The sequence below is a fragment of the Astatotilapia calliptera genome, chromosome 13, assembly GCF_900246225.1.
Source record: "Astatotilapia calliptera chromosome 13, fAstCal1.2, whole genome shotgun sequence".
In the NCBI taxonomy this organism is placed as follows: domain Eukaryota; kingdom Metazoa; phylum Chordata; class Actinopteri; order Cichliformes; family Cichlidae; genus Astatotilapia; species Astatotilapia calliptera.
In genome coordinates this window covers 15,205,839-15,227,957 of record NC_039314.1, presented here as the reverse complement: position 1 = coordinate 15,227,957, position 22,119 = coordinate 15,205,839, and the positions used below count along the sequence as shown (strand labels likewise).

Here is a 22,119-nt window from a genome sequence, read left to right as displayed (position 1 = left end):
AGGTGATTGGCTGCAGACTCCCATCTCTGCAGGACCTGTACACCTCCAGGACACTGGGGCGTGCAGCTCGGATCTCAGCTGACCCTTCTCACCCTGGACACAGTCTGTTTGACCTGCTCCCCTCAGGCAGGAGGCTCCGGTCCATCCGCACCAGAACCTCTCGCCATAAGAACAGTTCCTTCCCCTCTGCTGTTGAACACATGAACAATAACCGTATGACTGTTCCCACCACTAACACATGACCCTACGCTGTGTTCACTGCATCATTCCATGTTTGGCACTGATCACCACCTGCACTCATGTATATATCATGTATATATCTATCTATCCACTTAGCACTTTTAATACTTATTCTAATTTTTATTTTCATGTCTATTTAAGCTTAATTTATAACAGTATTTATAACAGTATGTTTGCACTGAAGCACTGCAGCAATTTCCTAATGTTGTAAACCCGCTCAACATTTGGCAATAAAACCCTTTCTGATTCTGATTCTGATAACATTGGGTTTTTATTTTTGTTCATGAGTGGCTTTTAAAGGCTGGAAGTTTCTGCTTGTTGTGCCATCGATGAAAAAACAAACAAACAAAAAAACATGTATTATGAACATAGCGGACTTACTGCTGCTAACACATTATTGTTGCTACATGTTTGGAAGCCAATGTAAACTCTCTTGCTGTTAAAACACCTTCAGTTCATTGTGTTACAGATGTCACAAAATCACATGATATGGAACCAACCGTATAAATTTATTATATATTCTAAAATAAAATTTCTACATTTTTGTCAGCTGTCCATTTGTGCTCAGAGGCTTTCTGGTGGATTTAGAGGCTGGGAAGACAACTGAACTCACTGAGTGCTTCTGCTTTACATTATCATGCTGGACGTAAGACATTAAGGGATAGTAAATCAAGGCCATGGAGTGATGCATAAGGTTAGCAACAATTCTCAAATAAAACTATTCAAACCCTGACTTATTGGTATTAAGGAGACCAAAGTGTGGCAAACAAGTTATGAAAAAAACAGCAAGAAAGAGGGGGCAGCTATTGCATCACTGGAATATTGTATGGAGGAGATGACAGAGGATAACAAACTTGGTGAACTTTCATGACTTTTTCCTTTTGTGTGATCTTCAGCCAGTGGCTTTGGCTTTGATCAGTTCAATAAATCTAACAATGATTAATGAAATGTCTAGCTATATGCAAGGAGATTAAGTTAATTAGCCTGTTACCCTGAGTGGAATATTAATCAAGAACAAGAACCTGAATATGTTGCTCTTCTGATGAGGTTCAGCTCCGGTTTAGTCACAGAAAAAGTGGGTGAGCAATGTTTTCTCATGGGGGTTGAATCATGCATGTACAGCAAAAACACAACTCCAATGAGTGGGGAGCTAAAGATGGGGTTTGGGGAACAATGACACATCATGTATCATCTTACATGTCCCATTGCTGCTCTGACTAAAGCTCTAGACAGCAGCGTGATTGAGTAACAACTTACCATAAAACCCCTCCCAACCAATTTTACATCTAAATATGATGTGTGTGTGTTTGTGTGTGCAGGCTTCGTAGTCGTCCCTGAGCACACGTTTACTCAACACAGCATATTACCGTATCCCCTCTGGATCTCCTTAAATAAGATAGATATGATGGCTATGGCATCATGTTCACTGCATTTATCATTGTTAAATTCAGATGAAATCATCCTCACGTTTTCCCTAAAGCACGAGGGGAGCAGCAGAGCATTTCATCCAGCCGCTGCTTTTTCCATTACAATATATGTGAAGTCAGAAAATGTTTACTTTGGTGCGTGACTCTTGCGATTAGTTTTCACACATCTTAAAGCTGTTCCTCTGTGCTGTTGGGCAAAAAAAGAGAGAACAACCTGGCCCAATTTATACATCATATTTTATTCAACAATATAACTTTTAAACTCCAGAGTACAATCAATATAAGGTACATATGACAAAATATATATTTAAATAGAAAAGAAAAAAAACATTAAGGCATCTCATGGAAGAAAGTTAACATTTTTCTTGTTTTTTCTTTTGACAGCATAAATGATAAGATTACTGTTACATTTTCATGTTTATACCTCTAAGGCACTACGGTATGATCACTGCTGAAACCACATTAAAGGGTTTTAGGAAAAGCTGGATAACTTTCTATACCTACAGAGTGGTGACAACATGGTGATTGTCCATGCGGTTTTCAGTGCTGTATATCTACAGTTTATAGTGTTTCAGCAATAAGCCAGAGTGGACACGTGGAATCATAAAAGGCAAAGCAGGTAGTGAAAGATTTCTCATTCTGCCAAAAGTCTGGTGGCATTGTATTAACACTTTAATAATCCCCCTGTGTCGCACATGAACCAGCTACAGGGCAAAACACTGTAATTATCTTTATCACGCAAGCCAGCCTGGTGCCAGCCTGGCTTCTTTGACTGGGACTGACATTAGAAAGTCCAGCTGTTCCTCTGGAGGATCACTGTGGCACCAACGAGTGGTCAATTCGCCAAGTTGTATTATGAAAACTGTCATTTCCTGTACGTGTTCTCGAGTTCAAAAACCTCTGTTATTGCCTCTGTGACCGAAAGCTGTTAGGATGGTATCACAGAAACGCATAAACAGCTCGACCACATCCACCAAACCCGGGGGCAGAGAACAAGCTCTTTCTCACTCTTTCCCTTTCTATCCCCTCTGCGTTTCACACTTACATTTGCTTGCATGCATAAACAAAGGCAATCGCACACACAAACATACACACACACACACACTCACACCTTCTCACACGTCAGCACACTGATTTGTTACCTAGGTATGTACATGACTTAACTCCTGGGAGTAAATTGTACGAGTAGGCCTGCTGTAACATAAAGTTAAGTATTCTCTCAACTTACAGGCTAATTCCCTCCCTTTACACTTTTGAACTGTTCCTGGACTCCTCTGGAAATTATTACTCATGAGGCAAACTATACAGAAACTTGCACAAATAGCGGGGCGCAGCAGTACTAACCCCTAACAATTAACAGAACGGAGGATGTGATTTACAAGGTCAAAAGCTGCTCATACTGGATACGTGTACATGTACATTTCTATAGATTTTTCTTTCTTACTTACAAATGAGGCACACACTAGTTATTGTATGCAATTCTAGTTTGAACAAAGGGATATATGAAGGTGCAGCTCCATCAAAAACCCATCAGGTTTAGGTTGTGTGTCCTATAGGCCTCGTTTCCTTAGTGCCACTGCTCTGTTCCTGATTTTTCAGGAAGGTGAGACAATCACGATATGGGGAAGACACTGCATTTATTCTTCAAGCACTCCAAAACTATGTCAAAATGATTAATCTTTCAAAATACTAAAGAAAAAGTACTACGTTTTAAGATTGGTGCTTTCTTAATCAACACCTTGATAGAAAAAGATGCCCAGTGGTCATGTTATAGCAGAAGGTGGTCTGACTTGAGCAACTGGAACTGCTGTGCTGCTGTTTGAGACTGAGACAGCCTATATTATATACTGAATGTATATGAAAATGTAAAGTATGTTATGCTGATACAGGCATCTGCTGTGTTACATTGCCATGTTTACAGACTTGTGTGCGCTGTTGGGAACTGAGCCGCTCAGAAAGCGTAGGGCCCTACGATGATGGTGAGCCGCAGCAGTGAGCTGGAGCGGTAGTTCATGGTCAAATGGTGAGTGATCATCTCCAGGTCCACGACGTACTCTCTGGGGCCCGTCAATGGCTTGGTAAGCACCAGCATGGCACTCACGTTGGTGGAACGCTGCAGAAAGTACAATCAATCCGTGTGTTAGCATGTGAGTGCAAATTGTATCTTTTTTGACACAGTTTTACATTAGTAATATAGACTCACCAGTCACTTTATTATGTACACCTGTTTAACTGGTTGTTTAATCTAATCAGCCAATCACATGGCAGAAACACAATGCATGTAGGCACATAGCCTAGCCGGACCATTTCTGGCTGAGAGGAAGGCAACAGTGACTCAAATAACCACTTATAGCAGAAGAGTATCTCTGAGTGCACAACATGTCGAACCTCGAAGAAAGTTGGCTTTTTAACTTTTTTAAGATCACACTGAGTCCCTCTCCTATCAGCTGAGAACAGGAAATGGAAGCTACAGTTTTCACAGACTCACTAAAAGTAGAAAAAAGAAGACAGTCATATTGCCTTGTATAACGGGTCCTGATTTCTACTGCAATTGAAAAATGTAGTTAATTTCTACCAGCTTTAGTTACTATGATAACTGATGGTGAGAATCAATGTGGATACTGCTAAGCATCAGGGAGGCTGTGGGTTCTCCAGTTTGTCCCCTTTGCCAACAGGCATCGTAACAATTATTTTACCCAGTTTTTGTTTTGTTTTTTTCCCCATCAACATACCCGAAGGAAAAACTCCCCTCCATCATTCCCAGATTTAATCCTGAAAGTGTTGTGTGTGTTGGCATATATGCTTGTGGCTTGAATTTGGAATATTTCCGCTGGCACAGTCCGCTCTGCCTGGATGCTCATGTATTTGTAGACAATTGATGGTGGGAGACCCTGGCAATCAGTCTGAGCCCGGCAGATGCAGCGACTGCAAGCAGACACAAAAATTAAGACAGACTTTTTGAAACTTCTTGTGCAAATGAGAGAGAATCAAAAGAGCCTGTGATGTTTACTGACTTTTCAGATGTTTGGGTGTAAGGTGGCTCGCAGGGGTTTCTGGGGTAGCAGCGGAAGCCTCCATAATAGTTCCAGCACATTTCATCATCTTGGCAGTTATGGGTTCCCGTCTCGCACTCATTTATGTCTGGTGATGATTGGAAGAGAGACAGAGAGAAAAGTAAGTGAAAAGTCAAATAGTTGGATAACAATTCAAAGCATTTTCAAAGAGAACTGTGTAAGCACAGTCAAAGTTCAGGTTATGTACAAGAGGTTTGGTTTTTTGTTTTTTGCTGCAGCAGCATTTGTTTTGGCAGTGGAGACACAGAAGAAGGAACCCGCAGATCCATAAGGGAGGGAAGCCCCTTGTGCAACCCCACAGAGCTCTAACTAAAGCTCTTTCCGTTCAGTACCATGAAAATAGAGCCATCAAGTGTGCCCCAAACCGCAGGGCTATTTCTGGCACAGCAACCTGGATTCATCACCAAAACGTCCCTCTGACACAACAGGCTAGATTCATGGCTCCATCTATAAAGCTTGCACCTGACTGAGGGGGAAAGGAAAAAATAACAGCTCTCCCTTTGAGAACATGCCGGACCTTCAAATAAATCCACTTCAAGAAACCAACATCATGCATATAAATTCACAGAGGTGGCTTAGCAAGGCAACACGAAGTTTGTGCGTTTGCCTTGCCTAACCTCGGCATTCTTTCCATGACAGTACTGGTGGCTTTAAGGTCTGCTTTAGAGGTTAAACAGATGATGACAGGAAGAATAACCACCAGTTATCCTCAAAGAGTTTATGTAGAGGAAGTTTGTTGTGTTGGAAAACCTTGACACATACCTTGACACAACCGGTTTGCCTGGAGCTGATATCCTTGTGGACACTCACAAGAGTAACTTCCTGGATTGTTAACACACTGGTACTGACACATGTAGCTGGACAAACCGCACTCATCGATATCTGCGCAGAAAACATGCACACACAAAAGTAGACAATGAGTAGAACAAGTCAGGCTCTGAAGTCAGTGTGCGTTAACAACCGGGAACGTGTTTGCATGTGGATGGTTACATTTATGCACGTAGTGTGCATGTGTGTGCACCTTGGCAGGAGACCGTGTCTTGAGCCAGCTCGTAGCCTTGGTCACACTGGCAAAGGAAGGAGCCAATCAGGTTGTAGCAGTGGTGATGACAGGGGCTTTCTGCATCACATTCATTCACATCTAAAACAAAAGAAGGGGTTTTACAAAGAGTACAGTGTATGGACACAATCTTATCTTCACCTTCTAGTTGTTACCCTCCAGCGTCCAGGCTCCTGGTTTTCCTTTGTTTGTAAATAGTGCTTTCTTCCCACCCGACCTTGTCTTGGTCTGTTAACTATCCTTCTGTGTTGACTGCATTTGGGTCCACAATCCTACACTTCATGACACTTTTTACCAAATCAAGTAATTTTCATAACCTGTCAAATAATCTGACCATTTTTTTCTTTGCAGAGTTGGAAATTTCCCAGAAGATAGCAGATCTGAACTGTCATAAACTTGTAATCGCTAAATCAGTTCAGTTCAAAAGAGGCAGAAAGACTGATACAGTCTGCAACAGAAACAGACTTACACATGTTTCAGCTTGCGTATGTGTGTTTGTTAAATCACATACACATGTTTCTGCATAGATAGGAGCTGGCAGCCAGTCACAGGTTTTCTAAATATGCTTCAGAGATAAACATCTCTGTGACACACTCAACAGCTTCCTTTGACTTCAGGAGATTTACAGTGTGGATTCAGGTTGCTTGCACCTTTTGTTTGGTTGAGGTGACTTCCTCCAAGGGTCTGCATGTCAAAAAACTGAGGAGTGAGACAAACCCAGTCAGTGTGAACACTGGACTTTGGTAGCTAACTCATTCTTCTACTCACATCTACTTAGTTACCTAACTTTATTTAGGTCATTATTAGCCGTATATTTATATTAAACATCTATTAAATTGATCAGTCTAGAAGAACCACTCATCCAGTTCAAGGTCAAGGGGGCAGCAATGCAATCTAAGCAGAGATGGCTAGATTTCCCTCTCCCTAGCCACCTCCTGTAGCTCTTCTGGGACACACACACACACACACACACACACACCAAGGTGTTCCCAAGCCAGCTGTGAGATGTAAAGATGTCTTTTCAGTCGTCTTTCTAGGACGACATCCCCAAAAACCATCACCCAGGAGACAGCCAGGAGATGGTCAGATGCCCGAGCCACCTCTACTGATTATTGATTGTCTGGAGGAGTAGCTATAGTTTTAAGTGCTATTAAAGGTCAGCTTGATAGCTTTTATTATATACATTACAAAAGTACAAAGTCTTGATATTGATGCCTCTGCAAATGAGAAAACGATGCACACACACACAGCATGGATTTTCAGTGGCTTACCAACACAGCTGTGGTTGTTGCTGACCAGCTTGTAACCTGTCTTGCACTCACAGTAGTATGAGCCCGGGGTGTTCACACACCTGTGCATGCAGTAGTGGGTCGTGGCACACTCATCTCTGTCTGGGGGTACACAAGAGTCATGCAGAACAAGTTTAAATCGGTTAATAAAAATCACATAAAAAAGCATTTTATATAATAAAGACTTACCGACACAGAGGTCTCCATTCCTTTGGTAACCTTGAGCACACTGGCACATATAGGAGCCTCTGGTGTTGTAGCACACCTGTTCAGGACCACAACTGTGACTGCCTGTCACACATTCATCTATGTCTGCAAAAAACACACACACATGCACACACAAACTGAGACAAAGCTGCATGCAGTCAATTATACAAGAACATATGGAAGACAAAGCAAAGGGACGTGCCTGGACCGCATGAGCTCTGTGATGTGTAAACTGTTTTCCACAGGCAGCAAAATGTGTGACCACTGACACCATCACATTAAACACATGGGCATAAACACACATGTTCACACAGAGAGCAGGCGATTACATAAAGACGGCTTTTATCGAGCAGCTCTGGGTGAGGGGAAAAACACAGATCATATCTTTAACTAACAAGACAGTTATTTGAAGAGGGAAGTATGCGTGTGTGTGTGTGTGTGTGTGTGTGTGTGTGTGTGTGTGTGTGTGTGTGTGTGTGTGTGTGTGTGTGTGTGAGTATGAAAGAGGGAGAAACACCTCTACTGATAAGTCATGTGCTGTCTACCATAACGCTTTGCTCTCTCAACAGACATCCATCAACTTAAAACAGACCCAAACACATTCACTTTCTGTTTCTCAACCCATAATTCACATGTAGTGAGATGATAAAAGTACGGCGAGCTTTAAAGGGGGTGAGAATGAATTCCAGGAGCGCAAACCCAAAAATGACAAACCCACATTTACCTCCAAGATGTCTTAAATAAATGTTGTCATACGTACAATCTGCATGAGCTGTAATCTGAGCTTCTCTGTTTAATGTCTTGGTAGCAGCTCTGGCCGCACGTGCATGTTAATACATGTGAGTGCCTCCCTTGAAACTGTAGGCCTTCCTGGTGTTTATAAGGAGGATGAGAACGTGACCTCCCACACTGTGTGGTAAAAGGAAGATGGCAAAGTGCAGGCTGCGGTGTTCAGCTTCCAGAGGCGACTTTCCAGAGTTTACTCTACGGAAGAAACAAAAGCTAAAAGCGCCTTTCTGGCATAGATAAGGAACAGAGGTATCACTGTCTAGATTTTGAGGCATAAAGAGCTACAAAAAGAGCTCCAAGTCAGTTTTGGTTCTTTTGTTTTAAGGCTGATGCTCTAGTGTGACATCCACTGGTTCTGAACATCATGTATAACACTTTAAAGAACTGATTAAACCTCCAAAATATGAGACGCCAGTGAGACGATTCTACGTTTAATGCTGATTCTACCAACACATTTCCAACTTTGGATAGTTCAGAGCCAGATCTGCTTAAAAAAGGCTTTTCTCATGGTTACCTCCCAACATACACACACACACACGCACACAAACTATTAATATGCCAATGGTGTATACTCTCATCTCTGAGGCCCACCAGCAGGCCTCTTGGGTGGTCTGATGCAACCCATCATATGCAGACAGCCACTGGGAATTGGTTTAACAGCATGACAGACAGTTATCCTCAATACCACACACAAGGGAAAAGAAGAGGGTACTATTACTGCATTGCTGTTTGGCACGTGTGTAACTTAACAGTAGTCACAAGAGCCTGGAAGGTGTAAAGCTATACGAAAAACCTATAGTTGCACTGTGTCCTCTAGAAAACATGACATTAATAACCTCCCTGCAGTCTTTAGATAAAAATCAAATACAACTGAAAAACAGAATAAATGATCAGTCGACACATTCAAATCAGTGCAGGACAGTTAAAAGTTCTGTTGAACAAATAATTCAACTCATATTTCCCTGGAAATGTTTCATGCGATAGACCTGAAGAGGATCATGCCCTTCCCTGAGTGCCTCAAATGCCTTATATTCCAGCCCCACAGCTTCCTCAATGAATGGGACTGATGCCGGTGAGAAATTGGCTTGATTTGCTGCGCAAGAGCCCGTGAAAGAAAAGCCAGACAGAAGGTAAGTTGTCTTCACTCCCTAAAGGAAAGAAAGGGAAGAGGGCTGAAAGGTTCTCAGCTCTATGGGGGCGCAGTGATAGGATGAAGTACACTAGGGACAAAAGCAGGGCTTATCTAAAGGTCCACCTTAGAGACAACAGGTGCAAACTGCATAAAGTGTGGAATGCACACATAAGGATTGTTGCTCATTGACCCACTTAGTAGAGGACAAAGATGAAAGCAGTGCTGCTCTGGAAAATCTGTGTTCTGATGTGGCTTGAAAGACATCTAGGAAAAGACATTCGAAAACAGCACCAAATGTCAGCAAGAAACCAAGTGCCGGGATTGCTCAGTATCACACTTTGGGATACTGTCCCAGTATCCCAACTCAAAGGCTCAATGACACTATTGTCATTATATTCCAATGCCTCTGTCACTGCTAGTGCAGCATCCAGGTTTAACCTGTAAAAGAAATCTAACTCAACCGATTATGAACAGAAGATTTCACACATGCAATGTATGTAAACATTTGATCTTTGTGGTAATACCAGTACCAATGGTATTACCACAAAGATCCAAAGGTGATGGGTATAAATACTGGGAACAATATATAGCCTAAACCTGGCAGCCAGCTGGGGTTTGCATGAGTTCTCTCTGGGTACTCCGGCTTCCTCCTGAAGTCTAAAACCATGAAGCTGAATGGTTATCTGGTGACCTGCCTAAGGTGTACACTGCCTTTTGCTCAGTGGCAGTTGGGATAGGCTCCAAGAAAATGGATGGATGGAGTGAAAAACAATCACCTTGCTATACTGTTGAAACCTGTGCTAAGTAGCGGGTTGATGGCAAACTACGAGCCTTGACAGGTAAATATGCAAAGTAGCAACACTGTGCAAGAAAAATTAGGTTGAAGTGGGTGTCAGAGAAATAATGGAAATGTAATCTTGCATATGTACAGCACGAAGAAAACGTCTGAACAAATGTCAACAATTACTTAGACAGAAGACAGCAGTCAGAAGCCAGGATCAAGTCCCTGTGACTCATAACCACACCTACTTACTGGAGGTATTTGGTGATTCATTTAGACTGGAAATGCCTTGCCTTCTGGCTATATAATAGATTCAGACAATACAAGTCTGAAAAAGCAGTCTTGTGTGTTCACGCTACCCTACCGCCAGACATCAACAAATCCGTGATATCAGTGAAATGCTCTGCGTGTAAATACGGCAACTTGCCACGTCACCACACAGATTCACTCAAGTTGCAAAAGCATAGCTGTGTTTGCTTAGAACTAAACACAAACTGGCAATGCCATTATTTTTACAATCATTTGAACATTAATAAATAATAATAGCAAATCAGTTCACAGTTTAACCTCCTTCTGATTGGTCCACACTGCATCCCCAGACCCAAAGGTTTAATATTCAGGCCTGAAACATGCAGTTCCTCAATTGACCACTTGAAGCTGGCTCAAAAAGTGAGTTAATCACCTACCTACAGACTGCCGTATTAAAATACTCTACTTTGAGTAGAGGAACCTGCAAACTTGAACTGAAACTTCTCCAAGGGGATGCCTACTGGATATTACAGTATATCATTTGCAAACAGTGAATCCACAATGATTAAATAAGGAAATGTTGTTCTGTATTTTATAACTATTATATGGTGTGCACAAACATGTCTGTAGTTCCTTACTGGGGGCCCTAGGACGTGCATATAATTTCTGTACACACATAGTTCCATGCAATGTTTAACCTGTTTATGGGTTTTCAAATGTATACTTTGGTCATCTTTGAATGTGGATGAAGCACATTATCTCTTTTGTTAATGTTGTTGTATTGATGATTGTTGTATACATATACTGTATGTATCAGAAATGCCACGGACAGAAAACCACAGACTAAAACGCCCCCATTTTTCCTTATTGCCACGGCACATTAAATGTATTGCATATGTATTTTGGAGTGCTTAGATTCTTATTAATAGTTCCTTAAAGATCCTTGTTTGAGAGTGTATTAGAGTTTAACATTATAAGAAATTAAGGGAACAGCCACTGTGACTAACAAAGCAGTCGCTGTTCAGTATTTAATGGGAAATATATTTTATGGAAAGCCTGTTAATATCGGCATTGTATTTAACATCAAAGTGACTTAGGACCATACAAAGCTAACCACTGCAGCTAGCCAGTATTAGAACTACTTTCATGTTCAAATAATGTGACATTAGCGCCAAAATGTTAAACTAGAATCATAACAGCAGTTCACAAACTAACTTCAGGGGATAAGCCAGTGCTCATGGGCAGAATGAGCACCTCTGACTGAACTTAATGTTGACTTTCTTCTGACTTAATTCAGGACAAATCTGAGCCTGAGCTGCTCCACATGTGCCAGCAGCTTCAAGGCGAGATGGCCACTCCTGATAGCAGCATTTGCTCATGTTCTGCTGCCAACCGGAATTACATCAGTGCATTTGGACTCATTTTAGTGCGACTTAGCTGGCATGAGTCCAGCAACATCTATGCCACTGTTGGTCAGAGTGGCTCTGGCTACCTAAATCAATGAACAAGGTGTCAGGGGTGTACAGAACATATGTTTGATCTGTGTCCCAGCATTTTCCTCAGCAAGGTGTAGAGACCATGAACTCTTCTAGTAAATGGATATGACTAAGTAGTTTGAATGTGAACAGTGTAGCTCCTATGAAAATTCTGTGTGCGGAAAAGTCAGAGTCATCTTCCCTCTCCTGGAAGAAAGCTTGGAGAGGTCTAAATAAAAGCATATGTGCTGAACACAATCCAAAGGTTCATTCACAGGAATATCTTGCGGTAACTGCTACTTTGTCACTAAACCTTTAAGGAGCTGCCAATACAAAGTTCCCCAAAACTTTGTGTAAGCATGTGCGTGTGGGTGTGTTTGGAGGGGGGGGGGGGGGTGGAGGGGGAGTTTATCCCACATTGGCTGGCTCCTAGGTCCCATAAAGTCTCCACAGTTTGCCATGCTGCACACTCGACAGGAAAACTGCAACAAGCCATCAAATGTGATGATGTGTTGCGTGTGGGGAGAAGTGACTGTTCCCCGAGGTCAGATTTTTGTCAACGTTTATTCAACATAGCTTGCAAGTTTCTTCCAAGAGCGAGCCTGCTGTAACATCACAGGGAAAGATAAGGCTGTCCAGCAAGAGAGTGGAAGATGTGGAAGGAAAGAATGAAGAAAAAGGGTGGAGGCTTTTTTTTTTTTAAACAAAAACTGGCTTTTTTTAAGATTTGAAGTTAGATTTATGGCCGTGTGTGCATATGTGATGTCAGAGTTAAAACCTCCTTGCTTTTCAAGGAGATTAATTCTAAATGCCTTGTGGGAGCTGGGGGAGTAACGGGAATGGCGGCAGCTCAAAGAATGTGAGTGTGTGTATGTGTGTGTTTATGGATGAGTGGGTGTGCGTGCATCGGAGGTCCTGTTTGAGGTGCTCATTAAATGGCCTTTTTTAGAGCTGCTCATGTTTTATGGAATGGAGTGATGCACTCTAAAAAGGTGTATATATGAGTTTTAGTGGGGGGGAAATTAATATATATCCAAAATGGGGGCCTAAAATTTATTTGGCTTGAATTCAGAACAATGTGTGGCGTGCTCCAGATTTATACTGACATGATAGGGCTTGTTGTAATTATCACTTGAGAGCGTTTAATCTTGTTTTCACTGAACCACTGCAATGGAAAGCAGGAGCTGATCCAAAAAACAAAACAGTTGGAGCCATCCTGCTGTTGGACAGCATCTCTGTTTCCCTCTGATTATTGGATAATTCAATCTTTGGGCAAGCAGGGGGCAAGATGTGTGATGTTAATAGCCCATAAAATTTTACAATGTCAGATTTATCAGCATGTCATACACCATCTATTGTAATATCATCCCTCGCTGCACGGCACATTGTTTCATTTGTGTATAGTTCTCTCTGCAATGCAGTGTGAAATGCAGCTATCGCTGGCTTGAATGCAACCCCAGGACGAATGGGAGTGGTGGTGTTCCCCTTTCAAAGCAAGTCCAAACACAAAGCAGATAAGAAATCAAAGAATTCAAGACACTAAAATCATATATTCCGTGTATTTTCATCCGTATTAGGGCATGAAATATTTCTATGCTCTTGCTGATAGCACCACTCCCAAGATTCCCCTCTCATCACTCTCATTGTTCAGGAGAAACGGGAGTTTTAGTCATGCTGACACTCACTAACTGATTTGTGAGTTTGTTCCACACGTTTGTAAAGGTCGGGCACGCTCTTGACGTTCTTGAAAATCCGTCCAGTGTGCCAGCCGCATTCCCTACTGATAATAATCCTTCCTGTTACTCTGAAAATGTCTAGAAAAACAACCAAAAAAAAGAAGTGCTGAGCAATTCTGCTGCTTTTCAGCGCGAAGAAGATCAGTCGCTCTGCTCGCCTGACATGCCAGGAGCTGGGCTGCAGTCATTTACAGCCCTTAAAGGTAATTTCCGACACCGAAGGAGTAAAGCTGCAAAAACGGAAAAAAAACATGTTCAAAATAACAGCGGGATCATTCGAAGAAAAGCAGAAAAAGTGCGTTAAACATGGCTCGCGATTGCATGTGTGTGTCAACCAGCTGAGAGCGAAGAAGTGATTTATAGCAGCCCTGTGTCCCTTTCCATCATGAGGTAAACGGAAAGATCAACACATGTAAGCACATCAGAGGAGGAAGCATCTGGCCACTGGACAGGCACCGACCTCAGGGAGAATAATAACAACAACATTAAGCGCCTGCACCGAGGAGGCACGGCAAAGCTGCTTCCCCCTTTTCTCCTCTCTGCCATTGTTGATGTGATGGCAGCAAGGAGCCAGTAGCAAACCATAAGCAATAACAACATACTGTACAGCAACACGGCTGAGGCCAAAAACAGGGCTGCCTGCATGATGGTTTGATTATATTCACAGAGGCTGAAAGACACTCTCTGGCAGCGTAAGGAAGCTGATGAAATACTGTCACCATGGTATACCCATTAAAAGATAGAAAGGCTGGAAATCATTCTGCAAAGTGTATTTTTAGATTCCATGTGTTTATTTTTCATGGAGAAAGGGGGGGGGGGGGGGACAAAACTAAGGCTGTAGCTGTTTAAATCGTTTCTATGATCGAGAAATAGAAACAGTGTTAAAGGAGCTTTGTGTCATTTATCCGAGGCTGAGAAGTTGCAACATCAGCAGGCCTCCTGGCACCGTTTTCTAATGGAAAGTGAGCTTTAACTGTCAGAAATCGAGCATCTCTGAATCACTTCTGCTGACTCTGAAACATAACTTGTGAAAGTTTTGTGCAGATCACATAAATTACCTGGCTTACACATATTGTGGCCATGGAAGATCTCTCTGGTGGACACAGTATTTCATGGTTTCAAAACTGCCTTTGCCATTTCAATTCTGACATTACTTCTTACTTAATAGCCAGGTGCTGATTCGCTGAGCTTATATCCAGGATATTGCCCAATGTAGAGCAGTAACATGAGCTGGAGGACTGATCTCATCTCTAGGGAACAAATTGACTTCAGTTGTCACTCAACTTCCAGAAGAAGTCATATTTTCCCTCTATACAGCACTATGCAAGCAGATAAAGAATATACACCTATTTCCTTTTTTTCTAGGAAAATACTAAGAAATGAGGGTTGGCTCAAGACCTTTGCAGAGTAATATACAAATAATCATAAAGCTAATATGAAGTGAATAAAGTATTCAATGGCTCAACACTAAATAATCCATTTAGAGCCTGACTCTGTAATTCTGTAAGGCTGTACATCCAGGAAACACTTGCAACTGTAACAGAAATGCCAAAGTTATTACAGCTCATCCTGACAGGAAGTTGGAGCAAAATGTCTGTACCAAATTTCATGGTAATTCACCCATCTAATCTATCGCAACAACAAACTATTTTTGACCCAGAAAGCATGTGCAGTTCAAGAGCCCGAAGGTGCAGCTGCAGTGTAACAGGTGCAAAAGAGCCGGGCAGTAAAATCACAGGGCGCTAGAATAGCAGCATCGTGCAGACGAGCGCAAATCACGAGTTTGGGAACAGGTGGAAGGTATGAGCTTTGCTGGTAATAGATAGGTTCAACGGGGACAAAGGTGTGCTTCAGGTGTCTTACTGCCTGAGTAAACAAAAGCGGGTATGTTTTCATTAAACAAATCTTTTGTGTTTGATCCAGCGTCCTCCTGCTAAGCAACAAAATTGCTGCATAATGTTTTAATCTAACATCTGGCGTATACTGTATCCGTTTAATTTTAGAGTTGAAGGCTTCATTCTCTGTGAAAAAAATACAAAAACAAAAACAAAACGTTTTCCAAATTTCTGTCGCTTATTTTTGGAGAGGAAACAAACACTAACAAGATAACATCTAAAGGAATTTCCTGAGAAGGAAAAAAAGAAGAAAAGCATTACAGCAATCTGTTTAACTTCACATCTTTTTACATTGTCCATGGCATGGCAAAGGCTCATGGTTGGGGCTTGTATCATCAACTGCACATGCGAGGATGAGCCAACAATAAGTGGAACTGTAGGAATTAACTGTAAAGGTCAAATAGTGAAGCCTGTTGGCAGCGTTACGCTGTGCTTTGCAACCGCTGGGCTCTCTTTCTTTGCTCCGCTCCCTGCATTCCTGCTCCTCGCAGATCGATCCGATGCTTATCTGTCAAGGTGGTGAGTAATTCCTACCATCACAAAAGATGGGAGCAAACGGAAAAAACAACCACGGCTAACATTCCAGAGATATTCCTCCCAAGTGCATTGCATCTGTGTGGAAAAATGTTATTGCATGCGCTTGGCCTTGTTCGGAAAAATACACAAGTTCTCCGTCATGCGGGGCTTAACGGCCTTAATAGAACATATTTAGGAAAAATTTCCGGCCACTGCAGGTGAAGAGCGTACAGGCAAAGCTGAAATTAGTCAGGCATGCAGGTGGTAATGTGGCCTACATGACCTCAAGAAACCAGACAGGTAAACAGGAGTGGCATGTTGCTTCATACTGCAGCTCATGAGTATCTAATTTAGAGATGAAAAATAAATAGGCACCAGCCAAAGTATGTAAACTTAAGACCTGCGAGGAGAATAACACAACCCGCAAAGACATAAGGTATAATTATCTGTCAAAGATTATACTGAAGATGCAGTTAAGCTGGGATTTCTAAACTGTGAGGGTGTATTGTCATACAGTATGCTTTAACGAATCTAGAAACAAGAGCTTCACACTATTCTCCTGATTTATGACCGATTCAGCTGTCATTTGTCCGAGGAGGTGATCTCACTTGGAGGCATCACCTGGCGGGGTACACAAGTGAATGTATGTTGTATGTTTTTGGAGGGTGGGTGGAGGTCGTGGAAACGTGAGGAATCATTAAGCTGTCATACATATAGTCAAGGTTCACAGCTTCTCTGCTTGGCTGGAGAAAGGTGCCAAGTTCCCCTACACTGTGTCACTACAACAACAACAACACACGCTTAAGCCTCTGTTCTCACTCGGGACCAAAGGGCTTTATAGCCCCCTTTTGCAAACAGTTTTCCGCACAGGGATGACTGCTCAAGCTGCAAATCAAACAAAAACACGAGGTTGAAGAGTGTTATATATTCTGTGGTCTGTTTTGCTTTTAATCAGCATAAAGAATAACGCACTTAAGAGAAGCTTTTCCTTTTTTTTCAGTTTCATTTGCGCTGTGGAAAATTGGCTTCATTTTTTTGCAGCGCTGGTAGCTGACCTCTCTGCTATTCGCCACACACTCAGCAGTAAGTCACTGAAACAGCAAGCAGCTGCACAACCCATGACGCTGGTGCAACCTGGCTTGGTCAGTGCTCCGGTACTTCTGTGGTTATTTAGTCAGTGTCCGCCTTTCATCGTCCCCTTTGCCCTACCTGACTCTGCACTCCAGGTTTCCTCCACAGAGTGGTGAGTTTGCAGGGAAGGAGCCTGATGTAAGCGCTATTTGATACACTGAGGTTTTCCCCCATTGAAAGCTAATGGGAATTCCTTTGGTAGCAAGATATGTACGTAGCTGTTCGGAAAGGCTGCTGCGGTGCAAAAACGAAAAGATAATTCTGTGTCCAAGAACAATTGGCTCATTGTAGCTCTGTTAACTGTAATGACAGAGAAACTGGAGACTGATGTAAACATGGATTATATCATTCGAGCAGTGAAAATATACGCCCACATAACAGCATGAGACGCCTTCCAGTTAAAACTGCAGTCATTTCAAAGCAATAACACTGACAGCAACAGCCTATCATTGTTTAGCCCATGCACTGAAACAGCTCACCAGTGAATAGGTATTATACCCATGCCAGCTCGCTTATGTGGTTACTTTAACTGATATGCTGCCATGTTTTACACTCTAATAAACCCTAATTGGGTTCCAATTCAGAGAAACACATAAAGCACCTCACACATATCTTTGTCCCAGGTGTAAAATCAAATTTGTTACTTTCACTGGAGCGCTACGACCGCAAACCTCACCACACAGCCACACACCACATGGTGAGAGGAGTTTTTAATCACTGAACACATGTACTGTACTTTACTGCACTTTGTTTTTGCATTAGATTTATAAAGGGGCATCTTTTCCACTTAACTCTCACACATTAAGACAGATGGTAACTAGATGTACTGTATAGGGTTACAAATGATTTCAAATATTCTCTCTCTTCTGTGTGGCACAAAGTAACAATTAAGGGCACTAGTGTGTGTGTGTGTGTGTGTGTGTGTGTGTGTGTGTGTGTGTGTGTGTGTGTGTGTGTTAGTGAGACAAAGAATGAATCTCCCACCACTCCCTATTTGAGAAGATCAAAGAGTTTTTCTCAAACACAAGATCACACCCACGCAGTCTTTGCGCAGCTACCAAAACCACAACCTAGTAAAGGCGCAGGGGATATCTACTGTAGCTGTAAGGGGTACATGTGAGCACATAGCTCACCAGAATTTTACAAAAGCGGCTTGATTTCCCCCCCGAAGCGCAGGACTTCAACACCCAAAACAAGAAGAATTTAAGGAAGAAGCTGAACTCTGGCCAAAAACATCACGCTGCGAGCAACCAAAGGGTTTTGAAAACATGACATCAGAGTGGAAAAAAAACAACAAAAAAATGAGAAGCTTGCAACACATCTGGCAGCTATGCATAGTTAAGCTGTTGATGACTGTCAGACAGATGGATGAACAGTTCACCTTTTGAGCTCTCAGCTTACTGGGGCTCTAAAGTCGTTAGCAAGTAATTATCAAATACCTGCGTAGCCCTGCCAAGTGTAAAAAGAGCATACTGCTCTTTTTAAGGAGATAAAAACACTTTGAAAAACAATTCTGCCACTACACTGCAGAACACAGCAGCTAGAAAAAGGGGGGTGGCTGAAAGTGTATCTATATTTTTAGGATGTAATCTGTCTCACAAAGGACAAAGACCTATAATATTCTGGAAGATTTAAAAACTCTTGAAAATAATGTGGCAACCATCCTTTTTAAACCTCTGGACTTTATTTCATGGTTACACCTCTAGTGCTGCTGACAGAAGCCAATTTCTCTCTTGAGGAGTATGTCAGCACCACTTCCTGAGATAACCGTGTGTTTACACCATGTGTTGCTGTAAAGCACTTTAAAACAAAAAAGGAAGCCAATTTTTCATGGTACCTCCCACAATCATATATCTGTACAGGGAGAGAGGGGGAAAAGTTTCTGGGCTGCTGATATTACCTTTGCAGAAGTTCTGCTCATCTGCAGCATGTCCTGGTGGGCACCGAATGCTTTGAGAAGGACCCCTCGGGGGCTGAGGCTGGTCTGGTGGGACAGCAGGGACAGGATTGTCTGGCAACGGCACCTGCTCACCGTCCTTACTAATATAGATGACGGCGCTCTTTGGAAGGCAGAGGTATCCACCAAAGTGGTTGATACACTGCATCCCTCCTTTGCATGCGTCGTCATACAAGGCACATTCATCAATGTCTGAAAGAAAGAAAGAAAGAAAGAAAGAAAGAAAGAAAGAAAGAAAGAAAGAAAGAAAGAAAGAAAGAAAGAAAGAAAGAAAGAAAGAAAGAAAGAAAGATTGCAGATATGCTATTTATGCTATTATTGTATTTGGATAAAGTACAACTTGCATTAAGCTTACATGGAAAAACGTTTTTTTTTTAAACAGGAGTATAAAAAGCTACATAAATGTGTAATTTCTCACCTTTACATTGCTCTCTGACTCTGTCGTACTCATAACCCTCTGTGCACTGTGAAGGACATACAACAACGCATTGTTTAGTATCCTTTCAGGAACTCTCGAGCTGTACATCAGTAAATGAAAAAAACTGAGCAGCATGCATATGTCAGGCTGTATTAAACACAGACTGACAGGTAGAAAAAAGGTACGCTTACTCACTGTAATAGAGACCGGCTCTTCAGCCTCCTGAGAGAGAACATGTGCAAAAACCGCACAAAGACACACACAGATCCCCAGCATGTCGACCAAACGTCGGAGAAGTACTGTAACGGGATGCGGAGACGTCAAGTGGATTGAGTGTGCAGGACCATTTTTGCCTGACATGCCTACGATTTTTAGTATCAATTATAACATTACTGATGGCATTACTCAACGAGTCCCAACATTTCCCCCTGCTGACGTGTTGTTTATGTTGGCACCGCTCCAGGTAAATCTCCGACTTCAACCGAGTGTTTTTTCTGTCGTTTCTTTCCTAAAGGATTAGTGCGTAACACGCGTAAAGATCGTGCGTAAACATGCCCCCTCTGTGCCAATCGGGGTTATGAAAATGAAGGCACGCAGACCTCGGGTTGATTAATATTTTGTACCTGCCAAATACACGTCTTTCCTCACACAAGCTGCCTAATCACACGGTAACGTGCGTGTCTATTCTTGATTTTGCTTTGTTCATCACAGTTCAAGATCCTGACACTTGTTACTGGACAACTCCCTGAAACAAGCGAACTGCAAGAGAAACAAGTGCCACCGGAGTTTTACTCACTTGTTTCAACAGCTTAACATTTTTCACATTCGATGAATTGATTTCATTGTTGGTAAGAACGATGTGTGCAAGTGCTTCGTCATCCCGTGATGTCTTAGCTACATACCTGCAGTTACCTGCGGATATCCAAACTCTCCCGGCAAGCCGAACTAAACGTCCCCGGCGTCTTTGTTGTTGCAAGTCCGACTGTGCGCGAAGCAGGGTGGCCTTTATCGTGCAAACGGTGCAGTGGATGTCAGATGCTTGGCGGAGTGCAAGCAGCGCTTAAATGATGAACATGCGGTTAGTACAGTATGACACACTGGGGGGCGGTGTACCGGGCAGGTTGACTCCGGGCTTTTCTCTCACCGGGGTGCAGTAAACCATCAGCAAGTTTCAGTGGCTCCCTCTATAGACTGATGTACAGTGAGGGAAGTGGATATTCTCAGAAAAACAGATAATACGGTATTATTATCATCAGCCAGTAATCTATTAAAACTCTTTTGATTGTAAATTCATTAAGAAATGCCTTTCACATTTTAGGTTATATGCAAAAGTTTGTGTTCATGTAATAACATATTATACACATAAGGACATATAGCAGTATCACCTTCATTTCTTAGTTTGTTTGTTTTTCTGAGCCAATGTGGAGCTATAAGTCATTACATTTGTAGAGGCCTGAATTATTTCTATATTTTACTCTACAACTGAGCCTCAGTTACTTTGTTGGCTGTCACATGCAAACCCCTCTCATCCTGTGAGACCTCAGTGCCAGTGTTATGTACAGAATGTGTGAGCAGCAGGTGGTAAATCAAATCTTGTGTTGAAGAACTCTGTCAGCAAGCACTACATTAGCCTCTAATACATTTCATGGTGTTTACAAGATGCCTGCACTTTAGGAACATCTGCTGGATTGGCATGGCTGCTGGGATTTCCCATGGGGGAAGAGACAGCAAGCGATTGTGTTTGTGTGCATGTATGCATGCATGTGTGCCAGGAGCTTGCTGATATAAGCAGGGCTAAAATGGACTTGGCACCAGCCCCTTTAATGCTGACCCCCAGACCCTTTCCTTAGAGGGTGTTCATAAAAGAATAGAAGATATATTCTGCATGGCACAACATCCTCATCCTTCCTTTCTTTGGAAAAAAAAAAAAGTAGATTCTCCTCAACCTCAAGAAACTAATTATAGGAGTCGTGTAATCACATTAAGATGTTCATATAAGAGCTGTATTATTTCCAGTAGGTCTTTTAACAAAACTACTGATTTGTTCACAGATAATAATGCATTTGGGTAAACATTAGGATATGCATGCACACACCTTTACAAACAAGGACAATCACAAAAAAGAAACAACTGTACAAAATGTTTTACTCTTCACTAGAATTTTATTGTACTTGGTAGGCTATTCAACACATGCACAAAAACAGTGAGATAAGACATTTCATTAGTAAGAAGCATTTTGAAACCGTTTATAGAGATTAATAGAAGATTTTATCCAAGACTGATGAAAGAGAGGATGAGAGAACATTCCCTTTGGTCCTGTTCCCCACTGGAACAAAATTAGACAGTCATGCTTGTAAATCACAGAGGCGAGGCTGAGCTGGTTAGATCTCTAGGTGTGACCAAGTCTCCCTGTGAATGTTACTGAAGTCAATAAGCCCGCCCCTACACCCCCACAACCCCCCCCCCCCCCCCCCCACACACACACACACACACACAACAAAAGTATTATTCTAAGTAGTACAGTGCACAAATGCATTAAAAGAGAACATGCTAAAAACAAGTATGACCTACATTGATGCAGGTATCCCGTTTGGACTCCAGCGAACAAGAGGGGAACATTATATGAACATAAACATACATTTAAATGCCAGAGTGATAGATTGGCCCTCAGCTTAACATAAGTACTGCTCTGAGTTTCACAACATCTCTGTGATCATTATTACCTAATCCCCAGCCCTCAGTG

At 42.1% G+C, this 22,119-nt stretch overlaps 1 protein-coding gene across 4 annotated transcripts; it reads right to left on the bottom strand.

Annotated features, from left to right (window-relative positions):
- Positions 1-1,885: 1,885 nt before the first annotated feature.
- On the bottom strand, positions 1,886-21,813 carry efemp1 (EGF containing fibulin extracellular matrix protein 1). 4 transcript variants are annotated; one of them, XM_026190239.1, is made up of 11 exons: positions 20,279-21,813; positions 19,572-19,675; positions 19,377-19,422; positions 18,902-19,150; positions 7,280-7,402; positions 7,073-7,192; positions 5,763-5,882; positions 5,504-5,623; positions 4,682-4,808; positions 4,400-4,592; positions 1,886-3,780 (listed from the first exon to the last, which is right to left on the bottom strand). In XM_026190239.1, the coding sequence occupies exons 2-11, from the start codon at positions 19,650-19,652 to the stop codon at positions 3,619-3,621; spliced, it is 1,341 nt and encodes a 446-aa protein (XP_026046024.1). In that variant the 5' UTR covers positions 19,653-19,675; positions 20,279-21,813; the 3' UTR covers positions 1,886-3,618. The 4 variants fall into 4 exon arrangements, with proteins under 4 accessions (XP_026046024.1, XP_026046025.1, XP_026046023.1 ...); XM_026190240.1 differs by having other exon boundaries at positions 20,289-21,813; XM_026190238.1 differs by lacking the exon at positions 20,279-21,813 and having other exon boundaries at positions 19,572-20,228.
- Between the last annotated feature and the right edge of the window lie 306 nt (positions 21,814-22,119).

Bases quoted from the DNA above. Each gene is read 5' to 3' on its own strand.
- efemp1 (XM_026190238.1), bottom strand. From the start codon at position 19,736: ATGTCAGGCAAAAATGGTCCTGCACACTCAATCCACTTGACGTCTCCG. The intron at 7,193-7,279 runs GTAAGTCTTTAT...GTGTACCCCCAG, and splicing joins GAATGGAGACCTCTGTGTCG to ACAGAGATGAGTGTGCCACG. The intron at 4,809-5,503 runs GTATGTGTCAAG...AATCATCACCAG, and splicing joins GGCAAACCGGTTGTGTCAAG to ACATAAATGAGTGCGAGACG.